The 18,629-nt window shown below is 45.9% G+C and overlaps 2 protein-coding genes across 7 annotated transcripts in view; one reads left to right on the top strand and one right to left on the bottom strand.

The window, feature by feature from the left end:
* The window catches only part of LOC142249854 (centromere protein P-like), a 389,082-nt gene that overhangs the window by 58,095 nt on the left and 312,358 nt on the right, over nt 1-18,629 (bottom strand). The gene's annotated exons all lie outside the window — the stretch shown is intronic.
* Nucleotides 1,692-18,629, top strand: part of ECM2 (extracellular matrix protein 2) — a 68,246-nt gene continuing 51,308 nt past the window's right edge. For 3 of the 5 annotated variants that reach the window (XM_075320854.1, XM_075320851.1, XM_075320855.1), the window contains exons 1-2: nt 1,692-1,802; nt 16,652-16,975. In XM_075320854.1, coding sequence (XP_075176969.1) covers nt 16,687-16,975 — 289 coding nt within the window. In that variant the 5' untranslated portion in view covers nt 1,692-1,802; nt 16,652-16,686. Of the gene's footprint in view, nt 1,808-2,882; nt 2,958-16,651; nt 16,976-18,629 lie in introns of those variants that run through there. The other 2 variants (XM_075320852.1, XM_075320853.1) reach the window with 2 other exon arrangements.

The following is an 18,629-nucleotide window of genomic DNA, read 5'->3' as shown; positions in this document are numbered from 1 at the left end:
AAGAGAGTCTCTTCCACTATGAACATCATAACTGAGTAAGCACAATGGATTCCTCTGCCATGGTTATAGCCATTATTCCTGTACAGGGTAAGATTCATCCTATGATACTTTTCACATATGCACAGATTTAATTTGTTTTAGTGGGAATGTTCCTAAAGCTAGTGTTGGCTTTAGTTAGATAATACATGCTACTGGACTAAGTCAATTCTTCAAAAATGATAAGGTTTTTTGTATTCACAACGCGTTTCTTAATGCCTACAAAGGAGTTGTGTCTATCACAACCCCACCAAGTGAGTGTTCACCGGTAGAGATGAGCGGTTCCGTGGAGGTTCAGTTCGCCGGCAGCAAACGAGCCAAGCCTCCACTGACTTCAGCTGGGCCTGAACCCTGGACCAAGTAACTGATTGGTAGTTTGAGTCTCTGCTCATAGCCAGCCAGTCATAAGCAGATCCCTTCTGGGGGAAGTTGGGGGGGGGTACTTTTTCAAACAATTTTTTGGGTTGCACACTATGTGTAATTGTGCTGATGTTACCCCCGTGTGTGCCGTTCATGCACTGCAAGCGGCTCACACAGGGCTGAGCACCAAGTGTACCTGAGCACAGTGATGCTCACGCGAGTGAAATTCGCACGAAAAGCATTCAAACTCGAACCATGATTTTCTTTAACCCTAGAACACGCAACCAATCTTGCAGATGATAGAAAACAAGTAACCTAGCAGGCCTGCGAGGCTCCAGGTATGCGTTCTAGGGTTAAGTTGGTGTTCGGTTCAAAAATCGAACCTCAGGGTCGCTCATCTCTATTAACCATCATTTACTCACTCTCCGTCCATAGTGTATCACTATTGTGCGCTCAGTTCCCCACATCTAGATTTCATCCTAGTGTTGACTTCAGACATACTTGTTGTTAGCAGCGATTCCAAATTAGATATTATAAAGTCAGCACCTTATGTACTGCATTCCTTCCAATACACATCAAGCTGCAGCTGGATAATCCTACTGAATACAAAAAAAACCCTGCTTTCCTCTTCATTTCATAATCCAGACCAAACACATTACTCTTTAAAAGCCTGTGTATTGCATAGCTATAGTTACTGTAATGGAAAATCCAGTAAAAAATAAAATGTCAAGATTTGAATGTCATGAGAACACAATGGAGGTGATGAATTTAGTAAATGTTTTATATCATTTCAGTAACCTAAAGTATAACAGCCCAGGACACTTAAATCTTAAGATCTCCAGAAGACCCTTCCCCTCTACTTGCGGTTGGCTCCCCAGTAGTGGTCTTTCGCCTCTTGTTACTCGAGCGCTGATTTTGGATTATAGTCTCAAATTTCTGTCTCTTGTGAGAGACAATCCGACAATGCAGAATAAACTTTCATTGAGGGTTGAAGTGTTGCAGATTACGATTCTGTCTAAACTGTAAAACATCGACCAGTCTGCACAATGTGAAGCCTTAGATTATACAGCCGTAATGAGCAGTGTTAGACCATTAATGCTATGTGCTTTCTAAACATTTGATCAAAGCTGCATTTTTCTCAAAGGTTAACAGTCCCTTGAATTTCTAATTATGGATCCACAGGCTATTAATTAAAGGAAGGGCAGATTATCAACCTCTGTATTGGTGAAGCTCCAGAACAGCTGGATGGGAAACCGTCTGAATAAGCGTAGAAGGCTGAGTAATGTGCAGTGGAAGAGCTCGGAGAGCAGCTGTCACATCCGAAGCGGCGCAGACACCAGGTCTGCTAAATCCCTAACAAGTCAGCAGAAACTTCGCAGAGGGAGTTGGCCTGCGTGCAGCTTGTGGTAACGTACGATGTCCATTCCCACTAGAAAACCCAACGGCAGTTCGGATTTTGTTTTCTAAAGATGCTTAGTTTCTTCTTAGCTATTTCTTCAGTGCTCGATTACGCTATATAATTACTTTGAGTTAGCAAATGCTAATACCAGAGGCAGAGCTATGCTAGAAACCATTTCTGACACTAAGATAGAATGTTGACTCTCAAGATTAATGAAAGACGAAGGTAATGAGAAGACATAGATGTTCCTCTCCTAAACCAATGTCTACTCTTCCTAAACTTATCTATCATGTCTAATACTTGTTATGATCTATCCCTCACTCAAGGATTATAATAAAAGTGTTGGATATTATCCAGAGAGACACTGGGCAGGTGTACGTACCATTACAGTATGGCAGCTGGGACTTATCACCTGTCTTCTGGTGCCGCAGGGAATGGAATAGATTTACAGATGCCATTGCAGTTTCGGTACAGATTATAATCATAAATGTTCTAAAATTGCTACTTTAACGACAAAAATGCTCCATTGAAGGACACACACGCAGTTGAAACACTCTTTAGTATGTCGGAGAACGGAGTGTACTACTTTTTTTTTTTTTTTAGAACTCCCTGAAACTTTTCCAGCGGAGGTTGGATTTCCTTATTTTTTTTTTATAAAAAAAAAAAGGGGGTTCTGCCTAAAATATAGATTCAAAGCGCGATCATAACACCTGGAAGCTGTTAAGAATTTGTGTATACTTGCTGCGGAATTGGATTAACAGCAAGTAACCAGAGGCCCTTATACGTATCCTGCCGATGTAAGCACATTATGTAGAAAGTCTGTTCCCAGCTGTGCCCTGTCAGCCGAAGGACCAAATGCATTGTACTGCCTGCTCTTTCCTGTGCTAGCGAAGCTCCCATTCCCACTTAGTAAGTGTACTGACTGATTCAGCACTATGGTGAACCCCCCTCCAGCATTTCACAGGTTCAAACACGATTCAATATTATCAAAACAGTATCGACTTATTGTAAAGATAAGCAATGATTGTTTCGTTCCAAGTTTGCAATTGGAGACAAACACGGAATCTAAGTATACATTTTCTGAATGCATCAGACACGGATAATCTCTGTGCACTTTACAGGAGAAGGCGCCTTTCATTACTGAACCTCGGTATCTTTTCAGGTATTGTCTTCATATTTGTAACGATTAATAAGACAAATTATAGAGATACCTATTTCTGTTGGTAACTGTAACTCTACAGGCAACTATTTTGCAGCTATAGGTGCTTACGTTAGTGTTTAAATGGGTGTTCCCAACTGGGACTTTGACATATCGATAGACTATGCATGTCATACAGAGTTTTGCACGAAGTTCGACAAAACTGTCATGGCGGCATTGTGCACTGTTACCATTGCATATTCTGATGCTCTTCCCTTCTGGTTTCTCTGGTGTCTCTGATCAACACAGGCAGAATCGGGCATCGACTGCTGTGTGCTCAGTCATATTCAGGCTAGCAAGAGTTAACCTCTGCTAATCTGCTTGTTAGGCTCCTTTGATCACATGTTGTGAGGAAGCCAATCACATCTGCTTCTCTCATACTTAAGCTGGATGAAATCTTCTACCCATGCCAGCTATAGGTTATACTGTGTTTGTCTGTGTTTTTTTGGTGTCCCAGACTATCTGGAAAGTGTTGCTTTTTTGCCTTCAGTCGTTATGGAGTTTATCTGTTGTCTTGTTGCTTCCTCCCTGCTTGTTATCCTCTTCATCTTTTATTGTCTTATACTTATGTGAGCACGTGCTGTGTGACAGAGTTTTGGAATTCCTTGTCTGTCTATTTTTCTGGGTTTTATCTCACACTTATCCCGGTCACCCCAGGCGAAGGGGTATCCGATCAGAGCTGCTCAGGAGCAGGGCCAGGAAGGAGACTCAGGCATCCCCACCTGTAAGGGTATCTCAAGAGACTATGAATAGCTTAATGTCCCCTAACATAAGGGTCAGCTTAGGAGACCTGGTATCCTGCTATACCCATAGTCATCGTGACAATGCCATCACTGGGATATGCATCTATCTCGAGAATGGAGCCCCAGTGTGCACCATCATGGACATTGAGGGGGTTGCGTATGTGCAGCGCTCTACATTTATTTTTATGAGAAAGGTGAAAATTATTTATGGGACCTATATCTTTTGGACATTTTTGGCATATATCAATATAAGGCCCCTTTCACACGTCAGTGATTCTGGTACGTTTGTGCTTTTTTTTTTTAAAAGTACCAGAATCACTGACATACGCAGACCCATTATAATGAATGGGTCTGCTCACACGTCAGTGATTTTTCACTGCACGTGTCTCCGTGCGGCGTACCCGCGTGTGCGTGATTGCCGCACGGAGACATGTCCATTTTTTTCTGGCATCACTGATGTCCCACGGACCACGCAGTGGTGTGGTCCGTGAAACACGTGCCAGAAAAAAACGTGCATTTAAAAAAATAAACATTTTAACTCACCCGGCGTCCAGCGATGTCCTCCGCAGCCCGTTCTGCCTGCTGCTTCCAAGCCGGCTGATTACTGTCGCGCATATTCATTATGCGCGACACAGCCGACCCGGAAGCAGCTGCTGCAGGGGTCACCGCCGGCCGGATGCTGCACCGCGGGAGGATTCAGCACCACGGAGAGCGGGAGCAGGCACAGGTGAGTTGATTGCTAAGTGCAATCACGGGCCACGGAGAACGGAGCCCGGATTGCACTTAGACAACCCACGTGTGCCGTGATTCACGGCACACGCAGGGACATGTGCGTGTTTTACACGCCAGTGAAAAACGTCTGTGTTTTTCACTGACGTGTGAAACGGGCCTGACATAAATGTCTCAAGAGAGACAACCCTTTTAATACTTTTAAGTCAAGATATCCTCACATTTGTCATAATGAGTACCTGCCTCTCCTTGTAAAACATCCTGAGGCATGCTTGCAATACTAACATTTACATTTTGAAGTTAGAAATTGAAATCATGCTAAAATTTATATACAAAAAACATTTGTCTTGCTGGGTCTTGGTAGGCTGGACGATAGGGAGACAAAATGTCAGCCTGTTACAAGGGAAAAAAAAATCTTTGCATTGCACAGGGTCATATAACTTTTTCTTTCTGCATGGGGATTGGAATATTTCATGTGTTCTCTAGAATGTGGCAACTGTCCCTAAACTGGATACTGGGTTTTATCAGGTTAGAAATGCATCAGATCTTCTACCACTTTGTCGTCATACACTACTCATAAAAAAATTAGGAATATTTGGCTTTCGGGAGAAATGTATGTAAAATGTAAAAAGTTCACGCTACAGTGATAGTTTATCGTAATAATAGGGCAGTTAAGTAGAAGCAGTAATGGTGATTTCCTCATATAAAACAATTTATTGAGACAAATGCCAATAACAGTGGTGGGTATACCACCAAAAAACGTAAATGGCTCAATAACTTGTAATGTGACCTTGATCATCAGTTACAGCTTGACAACGGTGTCTCCTGCTATTTGCAAGCAGAGTTAGGGGTACTTTGCACGCTGCGACATCACTAGCCGATTGTAGCGATGCCGAGCGTGATAGTACCCGCCCCCGTCGCAGATGCGATCTCTTGTGATAGCTGCCGTAGCGAACATTATCGCTACGGCAGCTTCATACACACTTACCTGTCCTGTGACGTTGCTCTGGCCGGCGACCCGCCTCCTTCCTAAGGGGGCGGGTTGTACGGCGTCACAGCGACGTCACACGGCAGGCGGCCAATAGAAGTGGAGGGGCAGAGATGAGTGGGACGTAAACATCCCGCCCACCTCCTTCCTTCCTCATTGCAGGCGGGAAGCAGGTAAGGAGATGTTCCTCGCTCCTGCGGCTTCATACACAGCGATGTGTGCTGCCGCAGGAACGAGGAACAACATCGTACCGTCGCTGCTGCAAAATTATGGAAATGACCGACACTACACAGATCACCGATATTCGACGCCTTTGCGATTGTTTATCGGTGCATCTAGGCTTTACACGTTGCGACGTCGTTACTGGCGCCGGATGTGCGTCACTTTCGATTTGACCCCGACGATATCGCAGTAGCGATGTCGCAACGTGCAAAGTACCCCTTAGGGCGGCGTTACATGCCACGATTTATCGTGTGATCGAATAAGCGATCGCACCCGCCCCCGTCGTTTGTGCCTCACGGGCAATTCATTGCCCGTGTCGCACAAAGTCGTTAAACCCCCGTCACACATACTTACCTCCCTAACGACGTCGCTGTGGGCAGCGAACACCCTCTTCCTGATGGGGGAGGGACGTTCGGCGTCACAGCGACGTCACACAACGGCCGCCCAATAGAAGCAGAGGGGCGGAGACAAGCGGGACGTAACATCCCACCCATCTTCTTCCTTCCTCATTGCCGGCGGGACGCAGGTAAGCTGTGTTCGTCGTTCCCAGGGTGTCACATGTAGCAATGTGTGCTGCCACGGGAACGACGAACAACCGGCGCGCAGAAGGAGGAACGAGATTATGAAAATGAACGACGTGTCAACAAGCAACGATAAGGTGAGTATTTTTGCTTGTTAACAGTTGTTCGGAGGTGTCACACGGTATGACATCTCTTAACGATGCTGGATTTGCGTCACGAATTCCATGACCCCGACGACATATCGCACGATATATCGTACCGTGTAACGTCGCCTTTATTGTCTGCTGAGGTATGGCATCCCAGTCTTCTTGAAGGGCGTCCCTCAAGTTATTGAGGTCTGGGGTACAGAGTTACGGCCTCTACATGGTGACTTAGCTGATCCTATATATATTCTAAGGGATTTAGGTCTGGAGAAAGAGCAGCCGCTCCATTTGAAGCCCCCAAGTCTCCAGCAGCCATTCCCTAATGATACGACCTCAATGAGCTGCAGCATTGTCATCTATGAAGATAAAATTAGGCCTGCACTGTTCATGCAGAGGCACAAGGACAGGATAAATTATATTCAAGTAGTAGGGGCTGTCACTGTACGGATCACAAAGTGTAGGGCCATTCTGTATTGATTAGACATACCTGCCCACACTAACACCACCACCAGCAAAGGCTCCTCTGCTCAAAACAGTGGCTGATGCATAGTGCTCTGCTTGACATCTTCAACATTGTTGGCGGCCATCATCCCTACTTAGCGTTAATCGACTTTCATCAGTGAACAGCACTGAGGCCCACTGGTCCCTCGTCCATCGTAGATGCTCCCTGTCCCATGCAAGAGGATAATTTCTGTGCCTGGTAGTGTGGTTAGGTATCCTTGCAGGTCGTCCATCACACAGACCACGCTCTCACTTTTCTTAAATGAGCCTGGAGTTGTTTGGCGTTAATCAAAGGGCATTATTTACAATGAAGAGGTCATCAGAGTAGGATGTGGCCAAAAGACGTTCACTTCTTTGCCTTTCTGTATAACCTGTTGATGACACTCTGATGCTCTAAGCTCAGTGGTCATGTCCATCTGAGAACATCCTGTTTGAAGCCTCGCAATCGTGCGGTACTGCTGATCAATTGTTAGGTGTTGTCTTGGTACCATGATGTCAAAGTATGAACAGCATGATGAGAAAGACTGTTTAATACCAATTCTAATTGAACCCCAACACTTATTGGATGATTCATGGATCAAACACTTGTTGTGAATTTTGCCATTAAACTCTTTGTTAGTTAAAAGAAAAAAGTTTCGGTACCATGTTAGCCAGTTGAAAAATGATTGATTGTTCTCAGTTAGAGAAACAAAATTATAATTTTCTAGTTCCGATACCTTTTAATGCAGGGGTGGGGAACCTCCGGCCCGCGGGCCACATGCGGCCCGCCATGACATTTTATGCGGCCCCCGGGCAGATTCCTGGGGGCTGCAGTGCTGGGGCCGCCGGCCCTTTAAATGACCACATGCACTGTTTGAGCGAACCAATGGGCTCTCCCGCTGTCCAGTGTTAGTGTGATCAGCGGTGTGTGCCCGCCCCTCTGCCCTCCGGAGCGATGTGCCCGCTCCTCTGTCCTCTTGTGCTGTGTGTGTGCCTGCCCCTCTGCCCTCCGGAGCAATCTGCCCGCCCCTCTTTCCTCTCGTGGAGTGTGCCTGCCCCTCTGCCCTCCGGAGCGATGTGCCCGCCCCTCTTTCCTCTCGTGGAGTGTGCCCGCCCCTCTGTCCTCTCGTGCTGTGTGTGTGCCTGCCCCCCTGCTCTCTGGAGCGATGTGCCCGCCCCTCTTTCCTCTTGTGGAGTGTGCCCGTCCCTCTGCCCTCCGGAGCGATCTGCCCGCCCCTCTTTCCTCTCGTGGAGTGTGCCCGCCCCTCTGCCCTCCGGAGTGATCTGCCCGCCCCTCTTTCCTCTCGTGGAGTGTGCCCGCCCCTCTGCACTCCGGAGCGATGTGCCCGCCCCTCTGTCCTCTTGTGCTGTGTGTGTGCCTGCCCCTCTGCCCTCCGGAGCGATGTGCCCGCCCCTCTTTCCTCTTGTGGAGTGTGCCCGCCCCTCTGCCCTCCGGAGCGATCTGCCCGCCCCTCTTTCCTCTCATGGAGTGTGCCTGCCCCTCTGCACTCCGGAGCGATGTGCCCGCCCCTCTGTCCTCTTGTGCTGTGTGTGTGCCTGCCCCTCTGCTCTCCGGAGCGATGTGCCCGCCCCTCTTTCCTCTTGTGGAGTGTGCCCGCCCCTCTGCCCTTCGGAGCGATGTGCCCGCCCCTCTGTCCTCTCGTGCTGTGTGTGTGCCTGCCCTTCTGCTCTCCGGAGCGATGTGCCCGCCCCTCTTTCCTCTTGTGGAGTGTGCCCGCCCCTCTGCCCTCCGGAGCGATCTGCCCGCCCCTCTTTTCTCTCGTGGAGTGTGCCCGCCCCTCTGCCCTCCGGAGCGATCTGCCCGCCCCTCTTTCCTCTCGTGGAGTGTGCCTGCCCCTCTGCACTCTGGAGCGATGTGCCCGCCCCTCTGTCCTCTCGTGCTGTGTGTGTGCCTGCCTCTCTGCTCTCCGGAGCGATGTGCCCGCCCCCTTTTCCTCTCGTGGAGTGTACCCGCCCCTCTGCCCTCCGGAGCGACCTGCCCGCCCCTCTTTTCTCTCGTGGAGTGTGCCCGCCCTTCTGCTCTCCGGAGCGATGTGCCCGCCCCTCTGTCCTCTCGTGCTGTGTGTGTGCCTGCCCCTCTGCTCTCCGGAGTGATGTGCCCGCCCCTTTTTCCTCTCATGGAGTGTACCCGCCCCTCTGCCCTCCGGAGCGACCTGCCCGCCCCTCTTTTCTCTCGTGGAGTGTGCCCGCCCTTCTGCTCTCCGGAGCGATGTGCCCGCCCCTCTGTCCTCTCGTGCTGTGTGTGTGCCTGCCCCTCTGCCCTCCGGAGCGATCTGCCCGCCCCTCTGTCCTCTCGTGCGGTGTGCCAGCCCCTCTGCCCTCCGGCCTGCACTGTCTCCGGCACTCTGTGTGCGCGCGCCTGTACTTTGTGTACCATCCCCCCAGAGTTGTGTGCAACGATCAGTGCTGTGTCCCTCACCCCATGCTGTGTATCACCTCAGGTTTGTGGCTCCCCAGTAATCAGTAAAGTCAGGGCTCTGTAGGTGCTGTGTGCAGAGCCCTGACATTACTGGGGGGCAGTGCTGTGTTCCTCACCCCATGCTGTGTATCACCTCAGGTTTGTGGCTCCCCGGTAATGTCAGGGCTCTGCAGGTGCTGTGTGCAGAGCCCTGACAATACTGGGGGGGCAGTGCTGTGTGCCCTCCCAATGCTGTGTATCACACCCAGTGTTGTGTTCCCCCAGTGATGTCTGTGCCCCCCTCAGTGATGTCTTTGTCCCCAGCTCCTCTTGTGATGTTTGTGCCCCCAGCCCATCTTGTAATGTGTGTGCCCCCAGCCCCTCTTGTGTATGCCCCCCAGCACCTCTTGCGTTGTGTATGCCCCCCAGCGTCTCCTGTTATGTGTATGCCCCCCAGCCCCTCTTGTGTTGTTTGCCGCCAGCGTCTGCTGTGACTTATACATCACATTGGAGATGCTGGGGGCATATACATCACAGGAGACACTGGGGACATACACAACACAGGAGGGGCTGTGGGCATTTACATCACAGGAGGGGCTGTGGGCATTTACATCACAGGAAAGGCTGGAAACATATATATGTCCCCAGCTCCTCATGTGATGTATGTGCCTCCAGTGTCTCCTGTGATGTGTATATACAGCAGTCCCAGCGTTCCCTTTCTGTTGTGTATACATCAGTCCCAGCGTTTTCAATGTGATGTTTATACCCCCAGCCCCTCCAGTGATGTATGTGCCTTCAGTGACTCCTGTAATGTATATAGAGCAGTCCCAGAGTCTCCTATGTGTTATTTGTGCCTCCAGTGTCTCCTGTGATGTATATACAGCGTCTCCTATGTGATGTATATGATTTACCAAATATTATTATGACAAAGAGTTGACTGCGCTTCAGACCAAGACAAACCTAGAAAAGCAGTTGTGAGAAGCAACATGATTAGTTTCATCAAACTTCACAGCCGCACCAAAGAGAAGATGCTCCGGATGCCACAGTAGGGGTGAGTTAATTAATTGTTTGACCAAATATAGCCTGGTCATTTTCACATTGATAATTTTGTGCGGCCCTCGAAGGTTGGTAGAAATTTCCAAATGGCCCCCGGCAGTAAAAAGGTTTCCCACCCCTGTTTTAATGGCTAACTGAAATAAAATAAATGATGTTACAGAGCAAGCTTTTGAGACTCCTTAGGTCTCTTCATCAGGCATCGTATTACAAAATATCTTCAGAAACACAAATACATACACAAACAGAGCAAAGGCATGGTAGAATAAAAGGACATTTAAATAAACAAGCACTGAGAGAGAGAATCCTTAATTAGCTTTGATTAGTGGTGTGAAAAATGTATTGTCCCAATATCCATGTAGGATCAGAGACCTGGTGCCCTCACAGTCTCTGGAGCAGACGCCTCAGATTTTGTAGTGTGTCATAAATCCTCTTGATAGATTTAGTCCAGTGTCGACAGAGTGGAACATTGTAATAGATTTGTATTCCCAGACCATTCAATGATTCTGTGATCTAAAGTTGGTTTTTAATATGAGAACTTTAATGTGGTTTATGTTGTTGGTTTATGTTGTGTCCTGAAGCACAGAAATGTTTGGCCACAGGTAAATGGGCTTTTTGTCTGTAATTGTGTGATGGTGAGCCCTCATCCTTGCCCTCAGTCTCTGTCCTGTTTCTCCAACATAATTTGTTAGAGAACAGCAAGTTGTGCAAAAAGTACTGAAACAAACAGTTGGTCATGTCAAGTATAGAGAAGATAAGTTCACCTGAAAAGATTAGAGGGAATTTTAGGATCATCCTGAAATTTCAAACGAAAGCCAAATATCCCTAACTTTTTGTAAGTAGTGTACATGAGGGTAATGTATGGGTGGATTTATGGCGAGCTTCCCACCCTGACACTCTAGAATTCACTTGTCACTCCTTAACACTAGAAGTCCCAGAGACGGGTCATTTAACATTTCTACCTTTGGAACCCAAAGACGGGTCGAATGACCTGAAGGATTTTAGCTAACATCCTATAATCACCGTCATTTGTTCTGTAATTAAGGCCATTACTGTTGCACCACAGGCGGTTGTTGTTTTCCATTGAGTTTAGCCATTTAGTTTCTAGTTAGTTGTATTCAGTTTGGACTAAGGGTCATTTGACCCTCTTTCAGGACTTCAGGGGGGAGCTCGAAATTTCTGGGACTTCTAGTGTTAATCTATCCAAGATAAAGTATGCTTATTTATTGCTGTTACTATCTGGGTGGAGAAGGTGGCGCACGGTCGCAGAGGGATTTCATACCACAACCCGATAATACTTACACTCCCAATGGACCAAATGATCATAGGCCTCAATGGAAACTTAATCCCTTTTTGCTGACGCTCACAGGCTACAATGATAGCATTGCAGATCAACTGGAATGTTTTGTACATGAAACTCACCAAGACATTCATTTAGTTCTGATACCCTTATGGTATATCTTAAAGCTTGCGTGTCCTCTACTATTTCATATATAAAGAAAGTGATTTCTAGAGAGAACATGGATATAAAGTCTAATTTAGGGGAGCAGAACATACATACAGTCATATGAAAAAGTTTGGCTCATCTCTGCCCCTCTGCTTCCATTGGGCGGCCTCTTAGTGACGCCGCTGTGACGCTGCACGAACCGCCCCCTTAAAGGAGAGATTGTTCGGCGGCCACAGCAACGTCGGTGAACACGTAATTGCGTGTGACACTGCTGTAGCGATATTGTTCGCTACGGCAGCGATCACCCCGTGACGCGCCACCGTTGTGGACGGGTGCTATCGCTCATGACATCGCTAGCGATGTCGCGTGGAAAGCCCGCATAAGTGTAAGTTGTATTTTTACTTGTCAGTCTTATTTTAAACTGGGGACTCAATCTAGCAAACTATTGGCTTTTATGGCTTGTCAACATAATATGTATAATGCTATTCTCAAGATCGGAGCTATGGATGGCTTGATGGCAATGTCTGCAAGGAGCATTACTCATTGTTTCTGAGCATATTATGAGACTTTACACAAATCTTAGTGCCCTTCTAAAACAGATTGCCTTCCATACTTGTCTTATTTACAGTTCGCAACTCTAAATGAGAGTCAGCAAACTCTTTCAAATGCTGATATCACTCTAGAGGAAATTAGCATGGCCCTGAGTGACATGGCTTCCGGTAAAGCACCAGGCCCAGATTGGCTCCCGCTCAAATTGTATGATAGAAATAAAAAGATTTTAATTCCCCATCTTTTAGAGGTTTGGTTTTTGCTGCAAATGTTCCAGGGCGAGTCTTTGCCCACTGCCTTTTTTGAAGTTAACATTATTGTATTTTTAAAAGAAGGGAAGGATCCTATGGAATGAAGATCTTATCGTTGATTATAATGTTATTGAAAAATTTTAATAAAAATATAGTTAAAAAAATCCTTACTAATATTCTGGCTATTAGAATCAATAAAGCAATTCTAGACTTAATACATCCAGACCAAATGGGGTTTATGCCAGGCAAGAGCAGTTCCATAAATATTAGAAGGGTGCCATCGATAGCCGAATACAGTTCACTACAGCCTGAGAACAGCTGGGCATTAGCTTCTCTTGATGCCATAAAGGCATTTGATTCCATTTCTGGCAGCATTTCTTCAAAAATTTGGATTTGGCCCTAAATTTCATAAATGGTACTATATGTGGCCCCTAAAGCTAAGGTAGTGATGAATGGCCTTCCATCTGCATCCTTGGCTCTTGAATGAGGTACTCGTCAGGGCTGTCCCCTCTCCTTGGCTTTATTTGCTCTGGCTATTAAAGCATTAGATATCGAAATACGCTCCACACCACTAATTAATAGCTGATTGCACGGATACCATCGGTATATAAGCTGATGGCATGATCATTTTTCCAAACTAGCTCAGGGACATTTTATCTCTACCATAGATAAATTTGACAGATTTTCTATAACCTGGAACAAATCAGTGTTAATGCCTCTTTTACATGAGCCTTCTACCCATTTAGATTCTTTGTCACTTTTACCAGTGGTTACATATTTTACATATTTAAGGATCAACATTCATCCAGACAGTAAAAGGGATCTCTTTTCTAATATTCTGCCACCACTGGATTATGCTAACCTGAAGCTTAATCTCTGAAGGTAACTACTAGAGATGAGTGAACCTGAGGTTTGGTTTTCGAACCAAACACCAACTTAAAAAAATCAAGGCTCGGGTTCAGATGCTTTACATGCGAACTTCATTTTATATTTTATGTATTTATACAGTGTCCACCCATATCCTGTCCACCTACATTAACTTGAGAACGTTGGCAGCTATAGGCATAGAAGTGGTGTCTAGGTATAGTAAAGTAGCCATGCGCTACGCAATGAAACCACCTATAGCGCCACCTGGTGGAAAACAACAGAGTTGAATTGATGATGCCCTACAATTTTTTAATTCACGATTTTTCTCTATCTCGTTCCTTTTTTGAGATAAAAATGCTAACTCCGTTGTTTTCCACCAGGTGGCGCTATCGGTGGTTTCATTGCGTAGCGCATGGCTACTTTACTATACCTAGACACCACTTCTATGCCTATGGCTGCCGCTGTTCTCAAGTTAATGGCGGTGTACAGAATATGGGTGGACAGTGGACACACTGTATAGCGTCATTATTTTCCATAGTGCTTTAGAGCACTTTTCATTACTGTCCCCACTGGGGCTTACAATCTAAATTCCCTATGTGTATGTCTTTGGAGTGTGGGAGGAAACCGGAGGAAACCCACACAAATACTGGGAAACCTTACAAACTCCTTGCAGATGTTGTCCTTGGTGGGAATTAAACCCAGGACTCTAGCACTGCAAAGGAACAGTGCAAACCACTGAGCCACCATTCAGTGCTAACCGCTGAGCCACTATGCTGCTCCATGTATTATATACTAGGGGTCTAAACTGCATGTTACATAAAGCTCAACTGTTCACATCTCAAACTTGCTCTTTAATAAATCAAACAAACTGAACTCTGCAGATTACAATGCTAAATCCCACATTTTAAGTCATTCCACATGCATGGTCTGACTCTACACCAATCTTGGATCTGTCTTATGCAGTACTCTGCTCACATTGCCTCAGACAGCACAAATAATGCAGCGTGTAAACCATGTGAGTGCAAACCAGGTAGACCATAATAGAAGTTAGGCTGGTTTCACACTACGTCTTTTTAACATCCGTCAAAAACGTTTTTTTAACGGAAGTACGGATCCTGTGCAAATCCGTTTTCATGTCAATGCATTTTCAATGGACTCTCGTCCACCTGCGTTTGCGTGCGTTTGCGTCCGTTAGACGCAGGGATCCGTCCTTTTGCGTTATTTTAAGATGTTTCAAAAACGCAACATGTAGCGTTTTTGAGCTCCGTCCAAATACTGCAAATTGCTGGATCCTGACTATAACGCACGAAAACGTAGGTGAACGTTGCATGCTGATAGACAGGATCCTGCATTTGGACTGAGCATGCCCAGACAGTACTTTGCATGGCCGGACACAGAGTGTCTCTCTCTCTCTCTCTCTCTCTCTCTCTCTCTCTCTCTCTCTCTCTCTCTCTCTCTCTCCTCTCTCTCTCTCTCTCTCTCTCCCTCTCTCTCTCCCTCTCTCTCTCCCTCTCCTCTCCTCTCCTCTCCCTCTCCCTCTCCCTCTCTCTCTCTCTCTCTCTCTCTCTCTCTCTCTCTCTCTCTCCCTCTCTCTCTCCCTCTCTCTCTCCCTCTCTCTCTCCCTCTCCTCTCCCTCTCCCTCTCCCTCTCCCTCTCCCTCTCCCTCTCTCTCTCTCTCTCTCTCTCTCTCTCTCTCTCTCGCTCCGCTGGCAGCAGCAGACACTCGTAACCAAGATAAATATCGGGTATCCAAGGCCGATGTTTACCTTAGTTACCAGCGTCTGCAGCTGTCAGAAGCCTCCTCCCAGTCTAGCTCCCCTCACTCCCGATCACATGACTACAATGCCCGCCCCGACACATCCACTGCAGGATCCTGCAAAATAACATATGCGTTTGCATACGTTATTTGCTGTAAAAGCAGGATCCGTACTTCCGTTAAAAAAACGTTTTCAACGGATGTTAAAAAGACGTAGTGTGAAACCAGCCTTAATGGGATTGTTCGCTCATGGTTTAGATCCGTCTTTTACTGAGTAATATTTATTTATGACTCGGGCAGCCCAATATCCTAATGCTGTTTAGATTCCCAGGACCTCTGGCTGACATCCCAGAATTTCCTGACCTTACACTTCATTAAGCCAGAATACAAACACCGTTAATACTGGTTATAGATAATGTACCAGAGAGCTGCAAGTAGGCAATAGGTCACACTACTTGAGTCCTTAGTAGCTTGCTTCAAGGGAATCTATCAGCAGGTTCTTGCTACCTCATCTGAGAGCAGCATGATGTGGCAAAGAGACCCTGAATCCAATGATGTATCATTTATCATGTATAAGTTGTGCTCAAAAGTTTACATACCCTGGCAGATTTTTTGCTTTCGGCCTTTTTTCAGAGAATATAAATGAGTGGTTCGATGAAGCCATTTATTATCAAACTACTGTGTTTCCTGTTTTTAAATCATAATGGTTGTAAAGCTCCCACTAGGGGAGTTGCCTGTTCATCACCCTCAGTTCTGTTAGTCAGTTGATTCTGTCTAGTCAGTTGTCTCAGTTGTCAGGTCACCCTGTCTGTCCTGCCTGTACCTGGTCCCGTCCTGTTCCTGGTTCCAGCCCATACTGCCTGTTATCACCTGGGCCCAGCCTGACTTACCTGTACCTGGCTACCAATCAATCCTGCCTGTTGGCACATGGTTCCAGTCCTGTCCTGCCCGTACTTGCTGCCTGTTCGTCCTGCCTTGTTGGTATTAGTGACTTTGCCTGTACATCCTGCCCTGCTGGTGCAAGAGACTCTGCCTGTCCATCTTGACCCGGCCATCTGCCTTGCTAGTGAGTTTGACTGTCCATTCTGCCTTGGCAGTGCTAGAGACTATGCCTGTCCATCCTGCGTCTGCCTTGAGACACCCTGGTGGTTCCGGTCTGCACTTGAGACTCAGTTCTGTCTACTCCTGTGTCTGCCCTTGTCCTGGGGGTCAGCTGCCAAAGTCCCGGTCCTCTAACCCACGTTAGGGTAGGCCCGGGGTGTCCCTGTTGTGTAGTGGCTCCACTTGTAGCTCACCGCAGCACAATCTCCAGCAGCTAACGTTACACACATGTATAAGTGGGATGTGTATAACCGCCTATGTAGTGATCCAGAACCAGGTATAGTGGTGAATATCTCTACGACGCCAACATGCAACCAATGGGCAGTGAAAAAGGAGGCACAATATGAGATCTTACCCATGAGATCTCATTTCTGTATATTTATTCCTAGGAAATAATTACTTTGTTGCTGTGGACCTAAAGAAGATGAGAACCTACACACTGATATGTATAATCCTAGTGATTTCCCTGTATACTGGATGGGCCCAAGAAGAAGATCCCTCCACTCCAAATCATCAAAGGCAGAGAAATCAGCAGAGACGTAGAAGAGTGCCTATAAGAGATTCTAAGAGAAGGCAAAAGCTGCGCCAACCCTCACCGATCCCAGCTCCTACGTCAAATGTCCCAATATACAATGGAGAGGACACCATAGTGCACATCTTACAGGCGGTTCTAGGGATCAGTGAACCTGCCCCAAGCTACAATATTATACCAGGTATGATGCGATTAAGGTGGGCATAATGTAATCAGGATTAACCAAAATGATGCCCCTATCATTCGAGCTCATCCTTGTATTTTGTTAAAATTTACTGTTCTCACAAAATGTTTGCAGGTAAAATAAAATTATGCATTAAAGATACTCGGAAATGTTAAAGGTTAGGACCATCTTTGTAATATTTTGCTCCATTGTGTTTAAAAGAAAAAAAATGCAAATTTTCAAATAACTACAAAAAACTTTGATAAAAGATATATGATCTGTTTATACAGCTCCTCTGTAAACTATGAAGAAGCATAGATCTGCAAACTACAAACAACCTGTGTATAAGGCTTGACAGGCAGGCATGCCTTAAAAGGGTGGTCTGAGACTAATATTGATTTTAATCCTAAATGTCTGTCTATTTAATGTAATAATTCTATAGCTTTTCTAATATAGTTTAATTAAAAAGTCCCTACTGTTCCCTCTCTACCCTAAGAGCTTTTTTTTTTTTTCACTTCTAGTTTGATGATCATTCATTTTAAAATCCCCAATGCATGCTGGGATACTCAAACAAGACATCATAATGGGGAAGGGGCTGTTGTCACTGCCACAGTGGCTTTACCCACCTTGAAATGAAGCGTCATCGGTGATGATCGGTTCAGGCGCGGAGATAGTTCCTGCTCTACCGAGAATTTGTCAATTGTTAAATTCGACGTATGTTCAGTAGGATCTCTCTGCCCACTGGGCGATATTCCTTTTCAATGCACAGTGACAATACGCTCTTTCGCCTGCTCTAATGAGAAGTGATGAGCCGGCAATAGAGTGCACTGTCAGTGTGTATTATAAAAGAGAATGTGGCAAGCAGGAAGAACAGAGATAAACCAGTCTGCTTTACGCTCAGGGTGGTCTCTGCTCATTTTGCTCTCCTTTACAATGTACTCTCACTTGCTGGCTTGTCAGAGCCGGCTACGGAGTTCGCTGTCACTGTGCATTGAAAAGGAATATCACACAGTGAGCAGGGCACACTTTCTGATCAATCTGCACATGCTCAGTAGTGCAGGGAATAGCCCAGCCACTGAAATGGTTGTCACGGATGACGCTTCATTTCAGGGTGAGGAAAGCAAATGCGGAATTGACCACAGCCCTTTTCTCATTATGACAATAAATAAAGCAGTTAGAGTAGACAGGGAATGGTTGGTACTTTTTAATCAAAGTATTTGGAAAAAAAACAATTAGATTATTACATTAAAATATATAGACATTTAGGATTCAAATCAACATTAATTTCGGACCAACCTGTTAAGCTCTCCAATCTTCTGATAGGGTAGAGAGCAGGTAGAGAGCAGATTTCAACCGGATCTCCATCAATAGTAGTCTGCTGATGGACAGTATGAAGTTGCCATTCAGATTTCCGATGTAGTAAACGGCACAAACAATGGATATTTGCACTTTATCACAATTACTTTATTTTCATTCTTTAATGCATCTAGACAATGTCATTTATTATCACGAAGAAGGAGCAATTAAAAAAAATATTAGCTGAAAAAGTGTATATACCGTACATCTTTTGCTGAACAGATACATTAAGTTTAAGAGGCGTTAGTATGACAAAAATGCATTAGTCTAAAAAACAAAAAACGATGATAAAAGCCAACTCTAAAAATATGTTCCT

The sequence above is a fragment of the Anomaloglossus baeobatrachus genome, chromosome 8, assembly GCF_048569485.1.
Source record: "Anomaloglossus baeobatrachus isolate aAnoBae1 chromosome 8, aAnoBae1.hap1, whole genome shotgun sequence".
Taxonomy (NCBI): Eukaryota; Metazoa; Chordata; class Amphibia; order Anura; family Aromobatidae; genus Anomaloglossus; species Anomaloglossus baeobatrachus.
The sequence above is the reverse complement of the archived record's forward strand: the minus strand, read 5'-3'. Positions and strand labels throughout refer to the sequence as shown.